The 20,532-nt window shown below is 42.1% G+C and overlaps 1 protein-coding gene across 1 annotated transcript in view; it reads right to left on the bottom strand.

Annotated features, from left to right (window-relative positions):
• LOC129337503 (macrophage mannose receptor 1-like) overlaps positions 1 to 20,532 on the bottom strand; it is a 74,325-nt gene that overhangs the window by 2,887 nt on the left and 50,906 nt on the right. The window contains exons 20-29 of the mRNA XM_054991247.1: positions 18,922 to 19,064; positions 16,492 to 16,606; positions 15,690 to 15,847; positions 14,749 to 14,851; positions 14,052 to 14,281; positions 11,577 to 11,742; positions 9,783 to 9,932; positions 8,023 to 8,139; positions 5,187 to 5,354; positions 4,426 to 4,470 (exon numbers count right to left, since the gene is read on the bottom strand). Of these exons, the coding sequence (XP_054847222.1) occupies positions 4,426 to 4,470; positions 5,187 to 5,354; positions 8,023 to 8,139; positions 9,783 to 9,932; positions 11,577 to 11,742; positions 14,052 to 14,281; positions 14,749 to 14,851; positions 15,690 to 15,847; positions 16,492 to 16,606; positions 18,922 to 19,064 (1,395 nt within the window). The remainder of the gene's footprint in view (positions 1 to 4,425; positions 4,471 to 5,186; positions 5,355 to 8,022; positions 8,140 to 9,782; positions 9,933 to 11,576; positions 11,743 to 14,051; positions 14,282 to 14,748; positions 14,852 to 15,689; positions 15,848 to 16,491; positions 16,607 to 18,921; positions 19,065 to 20,532) is intronic.

Genomic DNA, 20,532 nt, shown 5'->3' with positions numbered 1-20,532 from the left:
TCCAGGGGAATTGATCTCTGCGGCTTTTAGATCTGGAGATTTGGCAACCCTACTCAATGAAATTTAGGCTGAATGTGTATGACTGGACCAAGGTGAACCAGCAAGTTTCCATGGACAGAGTGGAGATTTGAACATGGATCTCCCAGATTCGAGCCGAAAACTCTGACTGCTACACCACACTGGCTTTTGTGAGGTGAGGTGAGCAACAACAAACAATCAGGCCTGAACGAGTCATGCAAGTCAGCTGGTAGCAAGTTATCCAGTGGTTGCTTCTGGCCCTGCCCCTCCCCCTGCTTTCTAGTGACAGAAGACATGGGTCATTTTCACACTCTTTAACATCGCGCAAAACTCACAGAACGAGGGTGTCTTCATGGCACAATTTCTGATGTCATTGCGCCACAAAAACAGAATCATGATGGGGTGATGTCAGAAACGAAGAAGATGCTCTGGTCCACTTGAGCTCAAGAATCGTTTTGAAGTGCTAGAGATGGTGACGGAGATGAGAGTGGAAGGAGAACCGCAAAGTGCTGGAAGAGGGTGTGCAGAAGACATGAGGCCACGTGGAAGTGGAAAAAAACGGAAGGTGGTAGTTGTCGGGGACTCTTTGCTCAGGGGTATGGAACGCCATGTCTCTGGGCCAGATCCCCTATTCCGAGAGATGTGTTGCTTGCCGGGGGCCAGAATTCAGGATATTACCGACCGGCTGCCGAAACTCATCAAGCCTGCTGATAAGTACCCGTTTGTGCTGATTCATGTGGGAACGAACAACACGGCTGCGAATACTGTTGCAAGAATGAAAGAGGATTATGAAGCTCTTGGAAGGCAGTTGAAGACATTGGGAGCTCAGGTGGTATTCTCTTCTGTCCTTCCAGTCACAGGAAGAGGAACATGCAGGGAGCGGACCATACTTGAGGTGAATTGTTGGCTGAGTTGGTGGTGCCGGCAGGAGCGCTTTGGGTTCTGGAACCATGGGATAGGTTTTCTTAGAGAAGGCCTTCTAGCACATGATGGGCTTCACCTTTCAAGGGCAGGGAAGAAAACGTTTGGAAAACACCTGGAGAACTTCATCAGGAGAGCTTTAAACTGATGCAGCAAGGGGAAGGGGACGATCGACATGGTGATCTCAATGACAAAGTGAAAACAGTGGGGACCCACCTGGGTAGGAAAGGTCAAACAAAGGTACAAGGCTACAAGTGTCTATATATCAATGCCCAAAGTATGGGCAATAAGAAAGAAGAGCTTGAGCTTCTATTGCAAACAGAGGGCTATGATATAGTAGGAATTACTGAGACTTGGTGGGATGATTCCCATGACTGGAATGTGCTAGTGGATGGGTATGAGTTGTTAAAGAAAAACCGGAAGGGTAGAAGAGGAGGTGGAGTGGCGTTGTATGTGAGGAGAGGGCTTGATTGTCAAGAAGTTATGGAGAATGGGGCAGACAGCCCGGTGGAAAGCATATGGGTAGAAATAAGGGGAGGAAGGACAAAGGGTATTATTGCTGGAGTCTGCTACAGACCACCTGACCAGCGAGAAGAAACGGATGCTGCCCTCTTTGAACAGATTGGTAGAGTATCCAGACATCAGAACCTTGCAATTATGGGTGACTTCAACTTCCCTGACATGTGCTGGGAGACAGGCTCAGCAAAGCGTCATTAATCACGCCTGGCCTGCCTGGCCGATAACTTCCTTTTTCAAAAGGTGGAGGAAGCTACAAGGGGCTCGGCCATACTAGACTTGATATTAACCAACAGGGAAGAATTGGTAGTTGAGATGATGGTGGTGGGGACCTTAGGGGGAAGTGACCATGTCCTCCTTGAATTCCAGTTGCTGTGGGGAGCCAAGGAAGTTTGTAGCCAGACTCGTAAGTTAGATTTTCGTAGGGCCAACTTCGATGAACTCAGAGGCTTGATGAGAGTCATTCTGTGGGGGAGTGTGCTTGAAGGGAAAGGAGCGAGTGAAGGGTGGGCCCTTCTCAAACACGAGCTTTTGCAAGCTCAAGCCCTCACTATCCCAGCAAGATGGAAACATGGTAAGGGCTCCAAGAAACCGATGTGGATGTACAGAGAGCTCCAGAATAAGCTAAGAGAGAAAAAGGAAATGTTCAGGAAATGGAGAGAAGGACAGGCCTCTAAAGAGGAGTATTTGAGGGTTATTAGGCACTGCAGATCAGCCATCAGAGAGGCCAAAGCTCAGTACGAGCTGGGTCTGTCCAAGAGGGCTCGCTACAATAAGAAAAACTTCTACAGATATGTGAGAAGCAAACGCAAGGTAAAAGAGGCAATTGGACCGCTGTTGGGAGTAGATGGAGAAACTCTGATGCAAGACAGAGAAAAAGCAGACAGGCTTAATGACTTTTTTGTCTCTGTTTTCTCCCTGAAGAACTCAGGCACATCTAGAGATAGTAGAAAATGTGGCAGGACACCTGAGTGGCTAATTGACATTGACAGAGAGGTTGTGGAGAGGCATCTGGCTGCATTGGATGAATACAAATCCTCTGGGCCAGATGGGGTGCACCCAAGAGTGCTGAAAGAACTTTCTAGAGAAATTGCAGAAGCCCTGTCCATCATCTTCAAGGCCTCCTGGAGGACTGGGGATGTGCCACAAGATTGGAGAAGAGCAAATGTTATCACAATCTTTAAGAAAGGGAAGAAGGATGACCCGGGAAACTACAGGCCGGTCAGTCTGACTTCTGTTGCTGGGAGGATATTAGAACAGATTTTAAAGGGATCAATCTGTAAGCATCTGATGGACCGCTCAGTGATCCAGGGAAGTCAGCATGGTTTTGTTCCTAACAGATCTTGCCAGACCAACCTGCTTTCCTTCTTTGATAGAGTGACCAGCTTACTGGATCGGGGGAACTCTGTTGACGTGATTTATCTGGATTTCAGTAAAGCTTTTGATAAGGTCCCCCATGACATTTTGATGGGCAAACTGGAAGACTGTGGAGTGGACTATAGGGCAGTTCGGTGGATAGGGAACTGGTTAGAGGACCACACTCAAAGAGTGGTGGTCAACGGTATTTCATCAGATTGGAGGGAGGTGTCCAGTGGGGTGCCGCAGGGCTCGGCTTTGGGCCCAGTACTTTTCAATATTTTTATCAATGATCTGGATGAAGGAGTGGAAGGGCTGCTCATTAAATTTGCTGATGATACCAAATTGGGAGCAGTAGCAAACACCCAAGAAGATAGAATTAAAATTCAACAAGACCTGAATACTCTGGAGAAGTGGGCAGCTGTGAATAGGATGCAATTCAACAAAGACAAGTGCACAGTATTACATCTGGGCCACAAAAATGGGAAGCACAAATACTGGATGGGGGATACACTTCTGGGCAGTAGTATATGTGAAAGGGATCTTGGGGTAAGAGTGGACTGTAAACTAAATATGAGCACTCAGTGTGATGCGGTGGCAAAAAAGGCTAATTCAATCTTGGGTTGTATCAAAGGGGCCATTGCGTCGAAATCGCTGGAGGTCATAGCCCCTCTCTATACTGCCTTGGTCAGGCCACACCTGGAGTATTGTGTGCAGTTCTAGAGGCCTCACTTCAAAAAGGATGTGGACAAAATCGAGAGGGCGCAGAGGAGAGTAACGAGGATGATCAGGGGTCTGGACTCGGACTGAGCCCTACAATGAAAGGCTAAGGGCCTTGGGAATGTTTAGTTTGGAGGAGGTTGAGGGGGGACATGATTGCTCTCTTTAAATATTTGAAAGGCTGTCATTTGAAGGAGGGCAAGGAGATGTTCCAGTAGGCAGCATAGGGTAGGACGCGAAGCAATGGGCTTAAATTACATGCACAAAGGTACCGGCTGGATATTAGGAAAAACTTTTTCACGGTCAGAGTAGTTCAAAAGTAGAATCAGCTGCCTAGGGTGGTGGTGAGCTCCCCATCACTGGCAGTTTTCAAGAAGAGGCTGGATGAATACTTGTCAGAGATGCTTTAGGCTGATCCTGCACTGGGCAGGGGGTTGGACTAGATGGTCTGTATGGACCCTTCCAACTCTATGATTCTATGAAATTGGGCCATGAAGACGCCCTCATTCCATGAGTTTTGTGCAATGTTAAAGAGTGTGAAAACAGCCAAGGCTTCAACAGGCAGGGCTTTTTTTCAGCAGGAATGCAGTGGAATGGAGTTCTGGAACCTCTTGAAAATGGTCACATGGCTGGTGGCCCCGCCCCCTGATCTCCAGACAGAGGGGAGTTTAGATTGCCCTCCATGCCGCTCCAGTGGCGTGGAGAGCAATCTAAACTCCCCTCTGTCTGGAGATCAGGGGGCGGGGCCACCGACCATGTGACCATTTTCTCCGAGGGCAACCCACTGAGTTCCACCACCTCTTTTTCCAGAAAAAAATCCCTGTCAACAAGTAATACTGTTGTAGTTGCCTAGCAACAGCCACAGAGGGCATTTGTTTCTTAGAAAAATCTTACCTTTATTTACTGGTAGCTTCACAGTAGTAGGCACAATTTCTATAACTGCAAAAATGGAAGACAAATATTTATTTAAAATGTGTTCAAAAACTTAGTATATGATAATATTTCTATATTATACCTTATTAGATCGTTCCTGCCTGGATCTTCAGATCCCAGAATGCTATAAGCTACCCAGACATCCCAGCACAGAAAAGAATAGCTAGCATCTCCCCTCCATTTTTCTTGCTGCATCTTCTCATTTCTGCCCCCTCTTTAATCCTTTCCTCCTTGAGATCCACATTGCATAGCATGGATCAACACTATGCAAATGCTGGAATTGGAGGCAAATATCCCCTGATCTTCAGTATTGTTGTGTGTTGACCAGTACCTGAATATTATCCTGAACGTGTGCATGTATCCTGTTTTTTCTCAATAAATGTTTTCTGCTTATTCTGTTAGATTTCTGTCTTCATTTCAGTCTTGCATTGTAGCCCATTGTAAAAAAAAAATCCTTTAAATAGTGTGTGGTGGACCAAGTCCAGGTTTTGGACATATTCCTCTCTAGCCAGTTGTTAAGTCAGCAACTCCTATAGCAAGAGACTGTGAAAAGATGCATTTCTCTCCTACACTTGGTTATTTTGTGCAACTCTGTTGTTCCCACTTCGAAAGACTCTGCTGAGGAGGGTTTTTGAATGCCCACTTGGGCACCTCACTTATAAAACACGGATATTCCAGATAGGAATCAGTACACAGAGTTAAATATTAGTCACATCACTTACCTTTTGGTTTTTTACAAATATATCCTGCGTAAGATGTACAATAAGCATTATTCCAGGTCCCTGATGAGGAATACATTTCCACACAGTTCTCCTGTGCCTGACTGGAAGGCTCTCCTATGTTCCAGTTGACAAAATCCACCACACTGTTGTCCAGCCACAACCAATTGCCTAATATTAAGTCAGAATTCATACCAAGAGAGTGAGTTGTAGCAGGGCTGATTTCTGGCTTGTAGTAAGCAAGACATTTCAATGGTTAATTGTCTGAGGGCAAAGCTACAAGTGACGAATGACACTTGAACGGCAAGTGTATTTCTCCCTGTTCACTTGCCCTCCACTCAATCCACTTGCCGTTCAAGTGTCATTCGTCACTTGTAGCTTGGCCCTGAGTGTATGGATTTAGACCCTTTAATTATCGCTGTTATTATATATTTTAAGATGTTTTTCACCAATGCAATATTCAGAGCAGACAAACTATAAGTCATCGTTTCCCCCTCTTAGGACAACCAGTCATCCTAGCAAGAAAAACATACTATGCTTTATCCTACTACATCACTCAGCAGATCATGGAATGTTCTCAAGTGCAAGAACGTCTCCTTCTCAAGTAGAGTTATCAACCTCAAGACAGGGCCTGGAGTTCTCCTAGAATTACAAATGAACTCCAGGCAACAAATTCAGATCTTCTGGAGGAAATTGCAGCTTCGGAGGGCAGACTCTATGGCATCACAACCCCAAGCTCTCTCCTCCCCCTTAAATTATTCCCTCCCCGGGCACTGCTCCATATCTCCAGGAATTTCCCAATCCAGTGTCAGCAACCCTACTCTTGAAAGAGGAGCCTCCTCTACTGGAAGAAATCTTCTTCTGGAGACAGCAGAAGGCTCCATTACTGAACAGAGTGACAGGATACAACCCACTGGTTGGCTATATGTTTGTCCCAGTGGAACAAACAGCATTTCCAGGCCACTTCATATATGATTGTTTCTGAACATGGATACAGCTCTAATCTATAGCACTAATCTGCAGTACTTATCTGTAGACAAGAGTTATGTGTGGACTGAGAACCAGATTTAAACTCCAGCTTCTCAACACATTGAAATAAACATGTCCACTCCTCAGATACATACCACTAAGACATGGGCTTTTCTGGTCGGTGCACACTTGTGCTTAAAGAATGAGTTGGATCCAGTCAACTTGACAACACAATCTCATTCAATGCCACTACAGTTGCAGTCCCACATGGCTTTAGTTCACGTAGGCCCCATGACTCCATCATAACCTTTTATGGTGGTTAAAGGGGACCCCCACCTTTATCTTTCACCAGCTGAAAAGCTGGTGAAAGATAAAGGTGGGGGTCCCCTTTAACCATGTCAATATCAGGTGTGACACAACTTGCAGCCCACTTTTGTGCATTGTAATGTCTGGAGCAATTTCAGTTGTTTCGTCTTTTCAGACTCATTTGACAGACTATTTCTCATTTCTAGACAAGGCAGGCAGAACATACAAGCCTGTTTGATATTTTATTCTAATCACCTCACAAATCATTTATTGAGAGGGGGAAATACATATTTTTGAAATACATAGAAAAAACCTTTCTGGCCAATGTTATGAATTCCTAGCTGAGAGTCAAATTAGATAAGATGCTGGTAAGGTTGCCAACTTTTAATCTGGTTCCCCTAGCTGTATCTTAAATAACAGTTGGATCTGTGGCAAGCATCCATGCCATGAAAAGCTTCAGTTGACAATATCCACTCACTAAACCTCTACCAAAAGGACAGCGTTCCCAGTCCCCTTCCTCTCCAACAGCCAATCTTAGTTGCCAGCAGTTCCAAAACTGAAGTTCCTCAGCATTGTTTCTCCCTAAATAGCAGCCATATGGGGCACAGACCATGGTACAAAGGGAGGGCAATAAACTCTCCCCCCACCCCGAGCAATTTTTTTCCCCAGCCTTTAATTTCAGAACTCCTATTTGATCAGTTGGAGCCAAGTATTTAGCCTCGTATTTGTTGACAGAGTTGTACAGTATGCAGGGATGCAAGTGTACGTGAACCCACATGGCACAGTTTGAAACAAACGTACACTCGCAGCCTTAGTTAAGCTTTAGAAAAGAAATCTGAGTCCATTTATTGTTGGAACTCCATTTAGGCAAGGAAGGAAGAGAGTTCTCTTTCAAGCTATCTAGTCTAAAGATGCCAGTGGATAGCAGGATGGCGTGTCCTGCACCCAGGGTGGAGAGAAGGTTAAGAACAAAAAGAGGGACATGTGGTGCAAAGCAGAGGAAGTCCCTAAGAATACAATCTGCACTTCAAAGGAAATGAGTTGGTATAGAGACCAGGGCTTTTTTTCAGCAGGAACGCAGTGGAACGGAGTTCTGGAACCTCTTGAAAATGGTTACATGGCTGGTGGCCCCGCCCCCCGATCTCCAGACAGAGGTGAGTTTAGATTGCTCTCCATGCCACTCAGCAATCTCAACTCCCCTCTGTCTGGAGATCAGGGGGCGGGGCCACCAGCCATGTGACCATTTTCTCCAAGGGCAACCCACTGAGTTCCACCACCTCTTTTCCCAGAAAAAAAGCCCTGGTAGAGACCAAGGATAAACAGACCCCTGAACTCTCTCTCTAACTTTTGATTGTCCCTCTCTGAAACCTGAGAAAGGGGGTGGCGTAACAGTCCTCCTCTTCTTACAATATTTGTTTTCATTATGGGTGAAACAGTGCTAACATAGTGAAGACTTCAAGAGCATACAATTACGTTTAAATCTTTGGTATTTAGAAAACTGTTTAAGATAAATATTTGTTGCTTGTGTAAGAAAATACTGAAATATTTTTTTAAAAAATTATACCATGCACATTCCTGAACATTCCTGTCCAAAATGTTCCTGTTTTACTTTCAAGTTGTTCTATATAGTCTGATATAAAATACGCTTCAGCTGCATCAAGTATTGAAACTAGAGACGAATCTGCAAAATATGTGAGAAAAAAAATGAAGATTACTTAAGCGACCTGTTAAACCAAAGGCATTTATCTTATTTAGAATGGATAAATTCCAGTATCTTTTCACTGAGATGTATTGATTAAAGCATTATGTCTGGATGGGATGTGTATGGGATTTCACATCCACTATATTACATTTTTAGTTTTCTATTTTATGGCATTATCCTTAGAGTTATACACATTTGAGAATGTTTTTGTTTCACATTTTAATTGCTACTCCCTGTACGAAAATAGTTACTATTAAACAGGTATAGTTCCCTTGCCCAGTTCTTCTTCCTTGTCCGTGACCACAGGCAGTTATCTGCATCACAGTTCTATTCTTTACCATCCCCATTCCATTGTTCAATGAAACTCATGGGCTCAGGAACAGCACCTGTATAGGCGTATCTCTCTCTTTCTCTTAAGATTCCATCTATCCACTCAGCAATAGTTAAATTTAAAAAGAAACTGCTGAAGTACTGGGTGAAATCTAGTGAAATGTGCTCATTGTGACCCCAGTCCCAGTGAGTATATGGATGCTGAATTTTAGCCTGGTAACATTCTCAATTCTCTAGGGCCTGCTCAACAAACTATCACCAGTGAGGAGTCATAGAAGCAAAGTATTTTCTTTCTTTCTTTTCTTTCTTTCTGGTTCAGGAATGGCATAATTCTGTAAGCTCAGATATATAACCTCAAGTACCTGGATGCTCGGGTGAGTGCACAAGGATGGAAAGACCATGTGCCCACACAGAGTAAAGGAACTGAGTACAAGGTCGTTTTTATTATCTGCAGGTCATGAGTTGGATTCAAACTCAGTTTTCCGCTAGAGGAAGGGGTGGTGTAATTTCCACCAACTCCCTCTTCTTGCTGCAGATCCCCGATTTACCTTTCATGCTGTTCCTAAGGGTCCCCTGTTCCCCAAGAGCAGCATTTGGGGGAGATCAGCAGGCTGCAGTGGGAGGGTAGAGGCAGGAACGTTCACTTCCGCTGTCAGAACTCACTTATATGAGCATTAGCCTGGATCCAACCCACCATGCTGTTCTTTCTTATCTCCACAGTGGCCCCACGGGAATCCAAAAATTCAAAACCACCTTCTGAGTAATACATTTATGCCACTCAAGGTAATGACTACCCAGGTCCAGAAGAAACCCGTGGAAAGCTTAATGCTATCTAAATCAGGTAGCTCAACACCAGTCAAATATTCTGCCTTCCCAACCAGCATCACCTCTATTTTATCTTAATTAAGCTTCACTTGACCACAGACTCAAGGAACTGGCTCAAGGCCCTCACAGCAGCCTCTGTAGGCTTGGATAAGCAGGTGTAAAGCTGAGTGTCATCAGCATATTGGTGGCAGCCCTCTCCAAAGCTCCTGATGATCTCCGCCAGCTGTTGCACATAGAGATTAAAGAGCACTGGGGATAAAATATACCCATGGGGTACCCCACACACCAGGTTCCCATTAGCTGAGTCTGCTAATAGCTACCATTACTTGTATTGTATATTGTGATGGGGTTTAATTGTATCCTACTATGGAGACCCTTTGGGCTAAAAGCTATAATATAAACAAATGCAATATATAATGATATATTAACTTATATGCATTTTCCATCCAATGAATGGTGCTACTTGCCTAATTTTAAACATTCAAATGATGCTCTGGCCCAAATCTGTCTAGAGGAGGATTCAAAGAGGTAACAGTGGCCACGGAAAGGAATCCAAGATTTCTCCAGTGATTCTGGACACTTTCCTGGAAGCTGAGGAGGTTCTGTTGGTGCCTTCACTGTAACAAAGAAGTTCCATAGAATGCATTAACAAACCTGATGTTGCTGTCTAGACACTCATCCAACCACAGCTGAGGTCATACTATTGGCTTGTATCCTATCATTTGAAGCCTTCTTCCAGCCTAAGAAGGCTTCCTCCAATTTAAGTGGTTCTTCTGTTGAAAAAAGAGCCACAAGCTGGAGGAAGAGAAAGATGCTGAAGTTGTCCAAGTGGAATGGAAAGATATAGGCACATACTTGTCAATCAAATGTTCTCTTACCATATGTGTATAAGAAAATGAACAATGATTCAGCAACTCATGATGCTGTGACCCCATGAGTCACCAGTATCAGAAGCAGCTAAAACTGTATCTCAATTTACACTCTACAGAGTGTACACTCACTCCATTCTTAATTTATGGGTAGTTTAAATTATATTCTAAAAAGATAAATGATTTCACATATTGAAATAACAAGAAAGAAAGAAATGCTAAAGGCCTGACTGCATTCATCATTCTTCCAGAGAAATGCCTCGAGTCATACCAAGAATAACCAAAGCAATATGTACTTCACCCTTGATTATGTCCCTAGATAGGGTCAAACTAGACGAGATTTTCCATATAAATTTTTTGTCCATGGATATGGAGCACAGAATTCACTGGTCTTACTTTACTTTATTTATAGTCCTCTTTTCTCACTGAAACTCAAGATTTTTCTTAATGAAGAGCTCCCCTGCATTATGGCTAAGAAAATGAAGCTTGCTGGTTCAAGTTTCAGACATAAACTCATTAATGAGTGACTGTAGACAAACTACTCTCTCTGCCTCGTCCCATATGTTATAGAGGGATGATAATGTTATACTTTGGGGGGACTTCATGGAGGAGAGGTATATCAGTGGCTACTAGCTGTGGTAACTGAAGGGAACCTCTATGTTCACTACTAGAAAACTTCTGAATACCAGTGTCAGGAAACGATGTCAGAGGAAGTCCTTGGACTCTTTCTATCTGCTGTCCTCCAGAGCAACTGGTTGGCTACTGTGTGAAATAAGATGCTGGATTAGATGGACCACTGGTCTGATCCAGCAGGGAGTCTTCATATGTTCGTATGACATAGTATAAATTATTGTGATAATATATGTGAAGAACTCTGAATACTAAATGCATTTATAGAGAGTATTTTTAGAAACCAGTATTTCTATGAATATTATAATTTTGTAGACGGCAGTGAAGTATTATCCAACTGCTATTCTTCTGGCAGAAAGAGGCATTTCCCCATTTCCCCCCTTCTCTTAGCATTGGTAGACTAATCACCTGTAGTTTGGCCCTAAGTCCATTGAAAACTGGCCTCTCTCCCATTCCCTCCATTATATGAAAAGCCTTCATTTGGAAACTGGCTAGAAAGGGGGGAAAGTGGTCGTGCCCGTGGTGAATTGGCCATGTGGCAACTCTAGCTCCTTGTAAAGCTCTCAAAACATTATTTTCTTTCTTTCTTTTTAAAATATATTATTGGTTTTTGTCTGATATTCTGCCTGGTGAAGACGTTTGTGAAATATGAACGCAATCACTTTTCATTACAAAAGGATATGAGCAGTAATTTTGTTAGATGTTACTTCCACCCAAAAGACAGTGTTCAATGTAAAAGGAAAAATACGTTACGTTACTTACCATCAGACCGTTTACACAGTGAGAAATAATTTTCATTACATGATGCTGTCTTCCACATTCCATCAGGAGCCAAATACACACATCCAAATTTCTGTTTTGGCTCTCCTGGGGCCCATTTAGCGTACTTCATTTTGAACTTATCAATCCAAGTATATTCTCCATTAGTCTAAAAATTAACATGTGATTGGTGAGAGGCACTATCATGAGAAAATTGGGCAGATGAGTCTTTTACTTATTTATTGGGTTTATACTTCTCCCTTGTGCTTAAAAAGTGCCCTCAAAGTGGCTTACAATAAGTTTTAAAATATAACATTTACATAAAAATAAAATGAACAGTACGAGCTGAACAATAGACAGCATTTAACATTAAAAAGACACACCAGGGCTCCCACAAGCTGAACTAAAAGCCCTAAAATACAGCAATGTACAATATGTCCTCTGCCTGCTCACAAGTAAAACATCGAAAGCCCATACAAAGAAAACCTAGCCAAAAAAAAAAAGTCAAATTTATTGACACTCCACCCCCAAAGCCCTCCAAAACATAATTGTTTTAATAGACTTCTGGGCAGCCATCAACAAGGGGGAAATCTGCATTTCCTGGAGGAGGGTATTCCAGAGCCTAGGGACCATGGCACAGAAAGCCCTCTGACACATGTCCATCAGTCTTGCTTTCCACAGAACTGGCATGCAGAGATGGCCAGCCCCCAAAAGATCTTGATACAGACAGGTTCATACAGATGAAGGCACGAGGCCTCCAGACACCCTGGTCCAAGGCCTAAAATAAGAATTTTCCAACCCAGAGCTGACAACCATAGATAAAATATTAGGGGGAAATTATTCTTGCAGTGAGTCTCAGTCAATATCTTGACTGCTACCTTTTTCACTAGCTGTACTTTCTGGATAATTTTGTCAAGCACCATCTTGTAGAGTAGGTTACATTAGTCTAGCATTACCATGGCACGGGTGACCACACGTCTGCTGTTTTCAGGCATGGTTGTAACTGGTAGATCAGCTTCAGCTGGAAAGGGGCACTTTGAGCTGGTTCAGAGTGCATATCAGGTCAATTCAAAGTGATGATTCTTATCGGTAAAGCTGTAAAAACCCTTGGGGATGGGGTACCTGGAGGACTTCCCTCTCTTATAATGTCCAGCCCTATTCTCCATGCCCCACCTTCAGAGATAAGGCACCTTGTTAACCAGAGATGGGGCTTTTTCACGGGTGGTACCTCACCTGTGGAATGTCTGCCTCTTGAGGCTAGTCCGGCAACTAGCCTACTCTTTTTTTAGACTTCAGGGCAAAATATTTCTTTTCCCTCAAGTTCTTAATTAAGAGGTTATCAACAACATTTTAAAAATTGGCTTTTAGATGGAAACTGTTTAATGTTGTATGCTGTTTTTCTGCTCTGGATTTTTAATGCTGTGTTTTTAACAGTTAATACATTCTATTGCATTTTATGTTTTCATTGTGCTTTATTTTGTAAGCTACCTCAAGCAGATTTTTTTGCAGAGGCAGAATAGAAATTTTCTAAATAAATGTGACTTCCTCACTGAGCACCATGTCAGAATTCAACCCATTTCTGTGCCGCGCTACCCGTCTTCTCGAAGCATGCTTGCATCACAAAGTAAACATATTGTTGGCCAAAGTGAGTATGCAGTGAAGGATTCATACTGCCATTTAAAGATGTGCTCCTCAGCCCAGATATTCTCACAAGATTTTAGTTGCAAAATCTAGCCCTCAATAAAAATAACAGTGTGCTCAAAAAACTGATTCCATAACAAACTATTTGACAGACTTAGGAGGGTCTGTGTGGCTCAGTAGCCAAACACATACTTTTTATAAAGATGGTCCCTGGTTCAATCTCAGACATCTTCAGTTAAAATATCTTATGCAGCAAGTATTGGGAAAAGCCCTTTCTATTCTATGCCTGCCAGCGGTTGCTTGTCAAAATAGCTAGCTAGATAGGCTGGTAGTCTGAATTTAAGACAGCTTTATGCTCAGCCTAGCAAGACTTAGACTACTGGACTGTTTGTAAGCCATGAGGACCAGATTTATAGACCAGAACATGCAGAGGTTCCCCATCACCAATGGCAAGATCTTGTGGCAACTTGGTTGTGAAAAAGTGCTATCACGAATAGATGTTTGCTGTATGAAAGTCCCTGGAACTTCTCCTTAACTGTATATGTTCAAGTAGATTCGTTCTAATTTTCCCAATGTCCACTAGGAGGTAGCAGATCACACTAAAAATACCTTGGGGACATTCTCATTGTAGCATGAAACTGTGATCTGATAGATTCAGTCAGTTAGAAGATATAATATCAGTCTTTTTATATGGGCATTTAAATGCAACTTGATATTAATTTTATTACGTCAATTCAGTTATAGAACATTGAAAGACCTGAGAGTAATAAAGCATTAATAAAGAATATAAAAAATACTGTATGTGCTACTTTATAGGCAGATACGCATTCAACTTACCACATTGCTGTTGAGACCAATCCAAACAGGCCCACCATACTTTAACATCCGTAGCCAAAGAGCTGAGCTGATAAAAGGATCTAAAATACTGGCAAGATCATAGTCTTGTTTTCCACAGTTTTTCTGGGCATCATTCCATGTCATTTTGGTTTCACTGAAGAAGTAGCTACTATTACTAAAATGGATTAAACGTTCTGGTGTGGCTGATGGAACAACAGAGGATTTGGGGTCTGCAAAAGGATGGTGGGAATTAAATTCAATGCGATGCTTTTACCAAAAAAGTTAAGTCAATTTCATAATTGGCAAGAGAGAGGGAAAAGATTCAAGTTATAGGCATATAAAGGCTCTATAAGATAAACAATCGTTGGAAGAAATTTTGACACTGGATAGAATCCCATTATTCAAGATTCTAGAGAAAAAAGCGCCGTCTTCATTTTTAGATTCTGCAACATACCACAGAAGTGAATGGACATAACATCACATGGCTTAAGTCATACTTTTGGGGAAATAAACAATGTAAATTCTGCTGTGGAAAGCTGGAGAACCTCTGTTCTAAATATATTCTATATGCCCATAAGCCATTGTTTTAACTGAAGCATATACGTAGGAGATAATGGAAATTTAATCAAGTGTTAGATAAACTGATTTTCTTTTAATGGCTGGAGAGTGGTCAACCAACTGGCAGGCGTGTTCTCACCTGTGCTTGTCTGACATATGTAGCCTTTCTTAGATGAACAATAAAAATCTTTCCACATCCCTCCTTCTCTAAGAGGTCTGGTTTTTATCGCCATACAATCTCCCTAGAAATAAATAAAACCAAAAACAGTAATGGAGGACTACTCATTTCCCTCTTACCTATACAGGAGTAACTCTGGAGCTATCAGGAATCGAAGCAAGAACTTTAGATCTATTGCCCCTCTTGTATTGTGCCACTCAAGGCTAAAGAATTCTGTCTCTGTAAGCTCAAAGGTGACTGCCATTCACTCAGGCAGTCAATCCCATAACACAGTAGAACAATAAAAGGCAAGCTTCCAAGTCACGTTTGGCTTTTGCAAGGGCTACAATCAGCATAGTTCTTGCCTGCAATCTCTGGTCCAACCTGCTGGTTTCCCTTCATGCTAGGTCCCAAGGACTCATCATGTCTCTTGTTCTCTACGCTGCCATCACCCCTGTATGCTTCATGCCCATAATCATCACAACACATACCTGCAGTAGGGTTAACAGCTCCTGGTTGGGAAATTCCTAGATATTTGAGGATACAGCCTGGGGGGGGGCAGAGTATGGGAAAGGGAAGGAACTCCATGAAGTACAGTACCACAGAGTCCACCCTTCAAAGCTGCCATTTTCTCCAGGAGAAGTGTTCTCTATAGAGATCAGTTGTAATTTTGGGGGATCTCCAGGCCCCACCTGGAGGCTGGCAACTCTATCTGCAAGACCTTTTAAAAACTATACACACGGTGCTGCCAGTAACAAGCTGTTCTTTTCAAATGATTTTACCCATTCACATTGCTTATTCTTCTAATTTCACACCTACATATTGAAGAGTCTCATGAAAAGAGGTATAGAATATTGAAGCAGCAGCAGAACAGAATTCCAATATATAGCAGCATTAGCAACAATGTGTAATCAAATGCCCACCGACGTTGATTCATACAGAGATGACGTCATGTCTGTGCCCCAGTTGGTGTACTGGACTGCTCTTCCAGTGGTCCAGAGGTACATTTTCTCTTCATTGACATCATTTAATCCAATCCAAGCATCATTTGGGAAATTATTTAAATGGAAAGTGAGGAAGGCTAAAAAAAAAAGAAGAAGAAGAAGAAGGCGGGGGAACACAGGCATGGTTGATCAACATTTTAGGATACCATTTATCCAAACAAGCTCTCTTGTAGCATAGGATTTGGGCATGAACTAAAAGAAACACTTGAACATTGACTCACAAATAAAACTAAGACTAGGCAATGTGAGAGATGAAAATGTTATTAAACTGAAAAAGATGTTTAGAAGGTACAGAGAGACTGGCTGGTATTTCATTACAAACATTGAGCATCATTTCCTATTCTGGCATTGCCTAGTGCACCTATGTTTGGTAACATGTTGGAGGCTTTATCTTCCATATTTGCATAATTCACATTTATTGGAAACAAAATACATGTAATGAATAGAAGTATGTAACAGTAAGCCACACTACAACCTTTTATTTAAAGAATTTCCAGTTATTTACTTCATTTATACCATACATTTCTCCCCAATGAAGACCTAAAGCAGCTTATATTGTTCTCATTCCCTACAGTTTATTTGTATTTTATAGTGTAGACATATACCAAACAGTACAGGTAAGTGTCTATTAACATCCCCCCAAACAATACCACAAAATAGGCAATGTGATATTTCATAAGTGTAAGCCTGCATTTCATCTGCCAACATAAAGATATCGCACCTTGTACACGTTCATTAAGGATGGTAACCAAGTTTCCTCCAAAGTTGATACAAACTTTTCGCGCACTATACCAATCCGTTTGCTCTTTCTCCACAGATCCAAATAATTTGTAGCACTAAAAAAAGACAAAAGAACAATAGCAGTTTAGAAATTCCCAAAGAGCAGACCTCAACTACAACAGAAACTTTTCTGTAAAGATGCTAGTGAGTCTAAGGCTCAGGGTACATTTTGAAAACTGAAAACTGGCTAATTGCCGTTCCACCTTCCTCTGTCTTTTTTCCAATATACTTCCTCACCATCTCTGCCAAGCAGGACTCTGGGTACATCACATATCAGATGAGATGTGGGCAAACTTCAGAACCCACAAAGGAAATGGGTGTGAGGAACCTATGAGAATCCCTGCTTCAAGGGGAAATTTAAAATCCATATCTGGCTTCCAGATTGGAAATTGATAGCGTTGCTTATTGCAGGGTTGTCACATGGACAAATGTTACAGTTCTTCAATGGATTGTCACATGGACATACACATACACACAGGCCTGAATGTAATTATATACTATATATTGGACCACAGGATCCACTTAGCAGCCAAACCCCTTGCTGGTATGGTAGCCAACCTCTAGTTGGGGCCTGAAGATCTCCCATAATTGCAGCTGATCTCCAGAATAGAGATCTCCATATCAGTTCCCATGGAGAAAATGGCTGATCTGGGAGACTGTATGGCACCACAGCCCAGCTGGGCTCCCTCCCTTCCCCAGACTCCATAGCCAAATCTCCTGGAATTTCCAACCCAGAGATGGCAACCTTACTTGCTGTTCCATGACAGGCCACTGGCCAGGTAATCAGCAGTGGCTTGGTGCTGAAAGCACATCTTGAACGCTTTTATCCCAGTCATGTAATTGGTGGTAATTGGTGCCTGTAGCAGTAGCCTGGGTCTCGAGTTTTCACCTCCAAGCTATCACTGATCATCTGGCCACCAAGCTTGTAATGACTGCTGAGATCTTTGCAAGGTGCTTTCATGAGATCTCGGTTATCATTGTGCAATCTTTTTAAATTTAGGATGTTTCAAACACTACTTGTTTAATAGAGGGGGGTGGTATTCCCCCACATAATTTTTTATGTTTTGGGATTTTTGTTTTATTTTATTTTTTGGAACCTGGGGTTGTCCTAGGTTTGCAGGACAACCTAATCTACCCTAATCCTCTATGCTCCCCATGTGTATGTTTTGGTTATATGGGGAGGGTGTACTTAGGAATTAGATATATGATAAGCAGTAGCATGTCTTTTTTTCCATGATTACTATTTGTGTGGTTGTTGTAGTGAGATAGGACAGAGACATGATTAACATATGGAATTCATTGTCACAAAATGTGGCGATACCCACTGGCTTAGAAGACTTTAAAAGGAAATGAGACTATGTAATTAGACACATGTAAATTTCTACCCAACAGCATACAAATACTATGCCAAACTGGGACGCCAAATGGTTCTCCATGGATTTTGACCCGGGGCTTTGTAAATCATCTTTTTTTTCTCTCTGATTCTTCCTCTAAAGCACAGCTGTTAATGCTCCACTTGAATTTTTACTTCCTGCTTCCCCAAGCATTCCACACTGGGAGAAGAAAGAAAGGACATTCGTACATAGCTTAAAGGCCTGCAGTTTAATTGTTAGGCTGGTCCTGCATAAGCGGAGGTACATGAAACTTACAAATGTTTCTTTAACTAATGTAAACGATCCATGCTAGTTTCCACAGTGACCATTTGAGTGTAGAGTTGTATTATGTTTGTGTATGGCAAAAAGTTTTGAATACACAAAAAAGTATAATGCAATTCTAAGCATATTTACTCAGAAAAGAGCTCCACAAGCCCTGAGCTTGGATAGCCCAGGTAAGCGGAATCTCATCAAATCAAGGAAATTAAGCAAAGTCAGCCTTGGTTAGTAATTGGATGGGACACCTCCAATGAAGACCAGGGTTGCAGAGGCAGGCAATGGAAAACCACCTGTGAGTCTCTTGCCTTGAAAGCTCCAACAGGGGTTGCAATAAGTTAACTATGACCACAACCACCAAGCTCCACTGACTTCAATGAGAATAACTTCTTAGCAAGTGAGTTTAGGATTGCAGCTTTAGTTTCCCAAAGCTGCTTAGAACAAGGAAAATTACCATTATACTCAGGGATTTTTTCAGCTGGAACGCGGTGCAACGGAGTTCCAGAACCTCTTGAAAATGGTCACATGGCTGGTGGCCCTGCCCCCTGATCTCCAGACAGAGGGGAGTTTAGATTGCCCTCCATGCGGTGGGGAGGGCAATCTAAACTCCCCTCTGTCTGGAGATCAGGGGGCAGGGCCACCAGCCATGTGACCATTTTCTCCGAGGGCAACCCACTGAGTTCTACCACCTCTTTTCCCAGGAAAAAAAGCCCTGATTATACCTCATTTTCAAACAAAAGCCAGGATTCTGGACATCCTCCTGGAACGGAAGGTGTCGTAGGAAATGCTGTTGCATTGACCGAACTGTTGTGTCTCTCACATATGTAATGCTTCGGGTAACCACAGTTTATATCATTCCAAAGTCCTGTACATGAGTCAAGAAGTCATATAACAGGAATCATTAGTTATAAAAGAATGCTGCTGCATTTCACATATAGTAAAATGCATCATATATATTAAAATCCATGCATTGTATTCAGGAATAATATTCATCCTATGAAAACAGATCCCAAGTTATTCATTTTAGATATTTCATGTGCTGGATTCTTCAGAGCTTCCAGAAGAAGGCATTCAAAACAATAGTGAAGATGGGCCTGGTTTGATAAACAAGGAAGGGGGGTGTATTGTCGAAGGCTTGTCGAAGGAAGGGGGGGTTGAAATATTGGCGTAAAATAATCTGAACAAAATAAGATGTTTACTACACTTATAAAAAGGCACAGATTTCAGAAAAAGTATAAAAATAACAGCACATAACACAGAAAGGCTCAGAAATAGCTCTGCCAGTGTGCATTCCCTGCATGACAACATTGAAAAGTCAAAGGTACACAAGCTATTTTGCTTTCCTTTAACAACAGTCAGTGATGTTTCCTGAATATCACTTAACCTTGTCAAAAGAATTATGCAGCCCAGTTCTTGCAGATATGGTACCAGATATAAAAGAAAAATCATGTGTATTGAGCAAAGAAGTGATAAGCTGAACCACAAGAACCTCAGTTTAGATAAGCCAATGGGAGTCATTGCAGAGGGATCAGGGCATTAACTTCCCTTGGGTCCATTTTCACATTACAACAGATCAGCTAAGCCAATAAAAGAGAAATGGAACAGACCAAAAAGAGGTAGCTTAGAGTGGTGATTCCCAACTTTTTGGGTATGGTGATGACCCACAAATTTAAATTTACTTGATATGGTGACTTCATCAGTTTATTGTCACGTGAACTTTGGACTGTAGGTCTTTGACGGCCATTGGTTCATGCATTTCACCTGCAAGTCTGCCCACTTTATCAAAAATTTACTTAACACATGTGCTTCTTTTCTGAAAAAAAGAGAGGCTGGTATTTGTAATGTTCTCCCCTCTCAGGCCAAGTCCCAGATGCCCAAGAAGTTCTGGTACTCTGTACCAGCATGTCCCCCCTGGAAAAAAGCCCTACTTTAACATTTTTACTAACATGGAATTTGTTGAAATTTGTATTACAAAGTTACCCAGAGTTTTGTTTATGAGAATGTAAGAATGAAACCATCTGACCGCAGGTTTCAGCTTTATGAAATTTGTAACTGCTTCCCAGTTTTTCTGTACCATGCTGATACAAGAACAGAAGAGATGTGCCTTCTGAAAAAAGGCTTTCTCCCACCTCTTAAGAAAATAATCCATGTAATACCTTTTATTAAGACCAACCAAAATAACACCAAATTGTGTTCAGACTTTTTAGTTTTCCAGTTTTCATCAAGCTGGATATTAAAAAAAAACAAAATAGGGAAGTGAGAAAAAAACTTGTTGCAGACCATGAAACAACCTGACTAGGGTTGCTGGTCCAGTGGGGGCAGCGGGATACCCC

Source organism: Eublepharis macularius, chromosome 11 (assembly GCF_028583425.1).
Source record: "Eublepharis macularius isolate TG4126 chromosome 11, MPM_Emac_v1.0, whole genome shotgun sequence".
NCBI lineage: Eukaryota > Metazoa > Chordata > Lepidosauria > Squamata > Eublepharidae > Eublepharis > Eublepharis macularius.
This window is presented reverse-complemented; position numbering and strand designations above follow the sequence as displayed.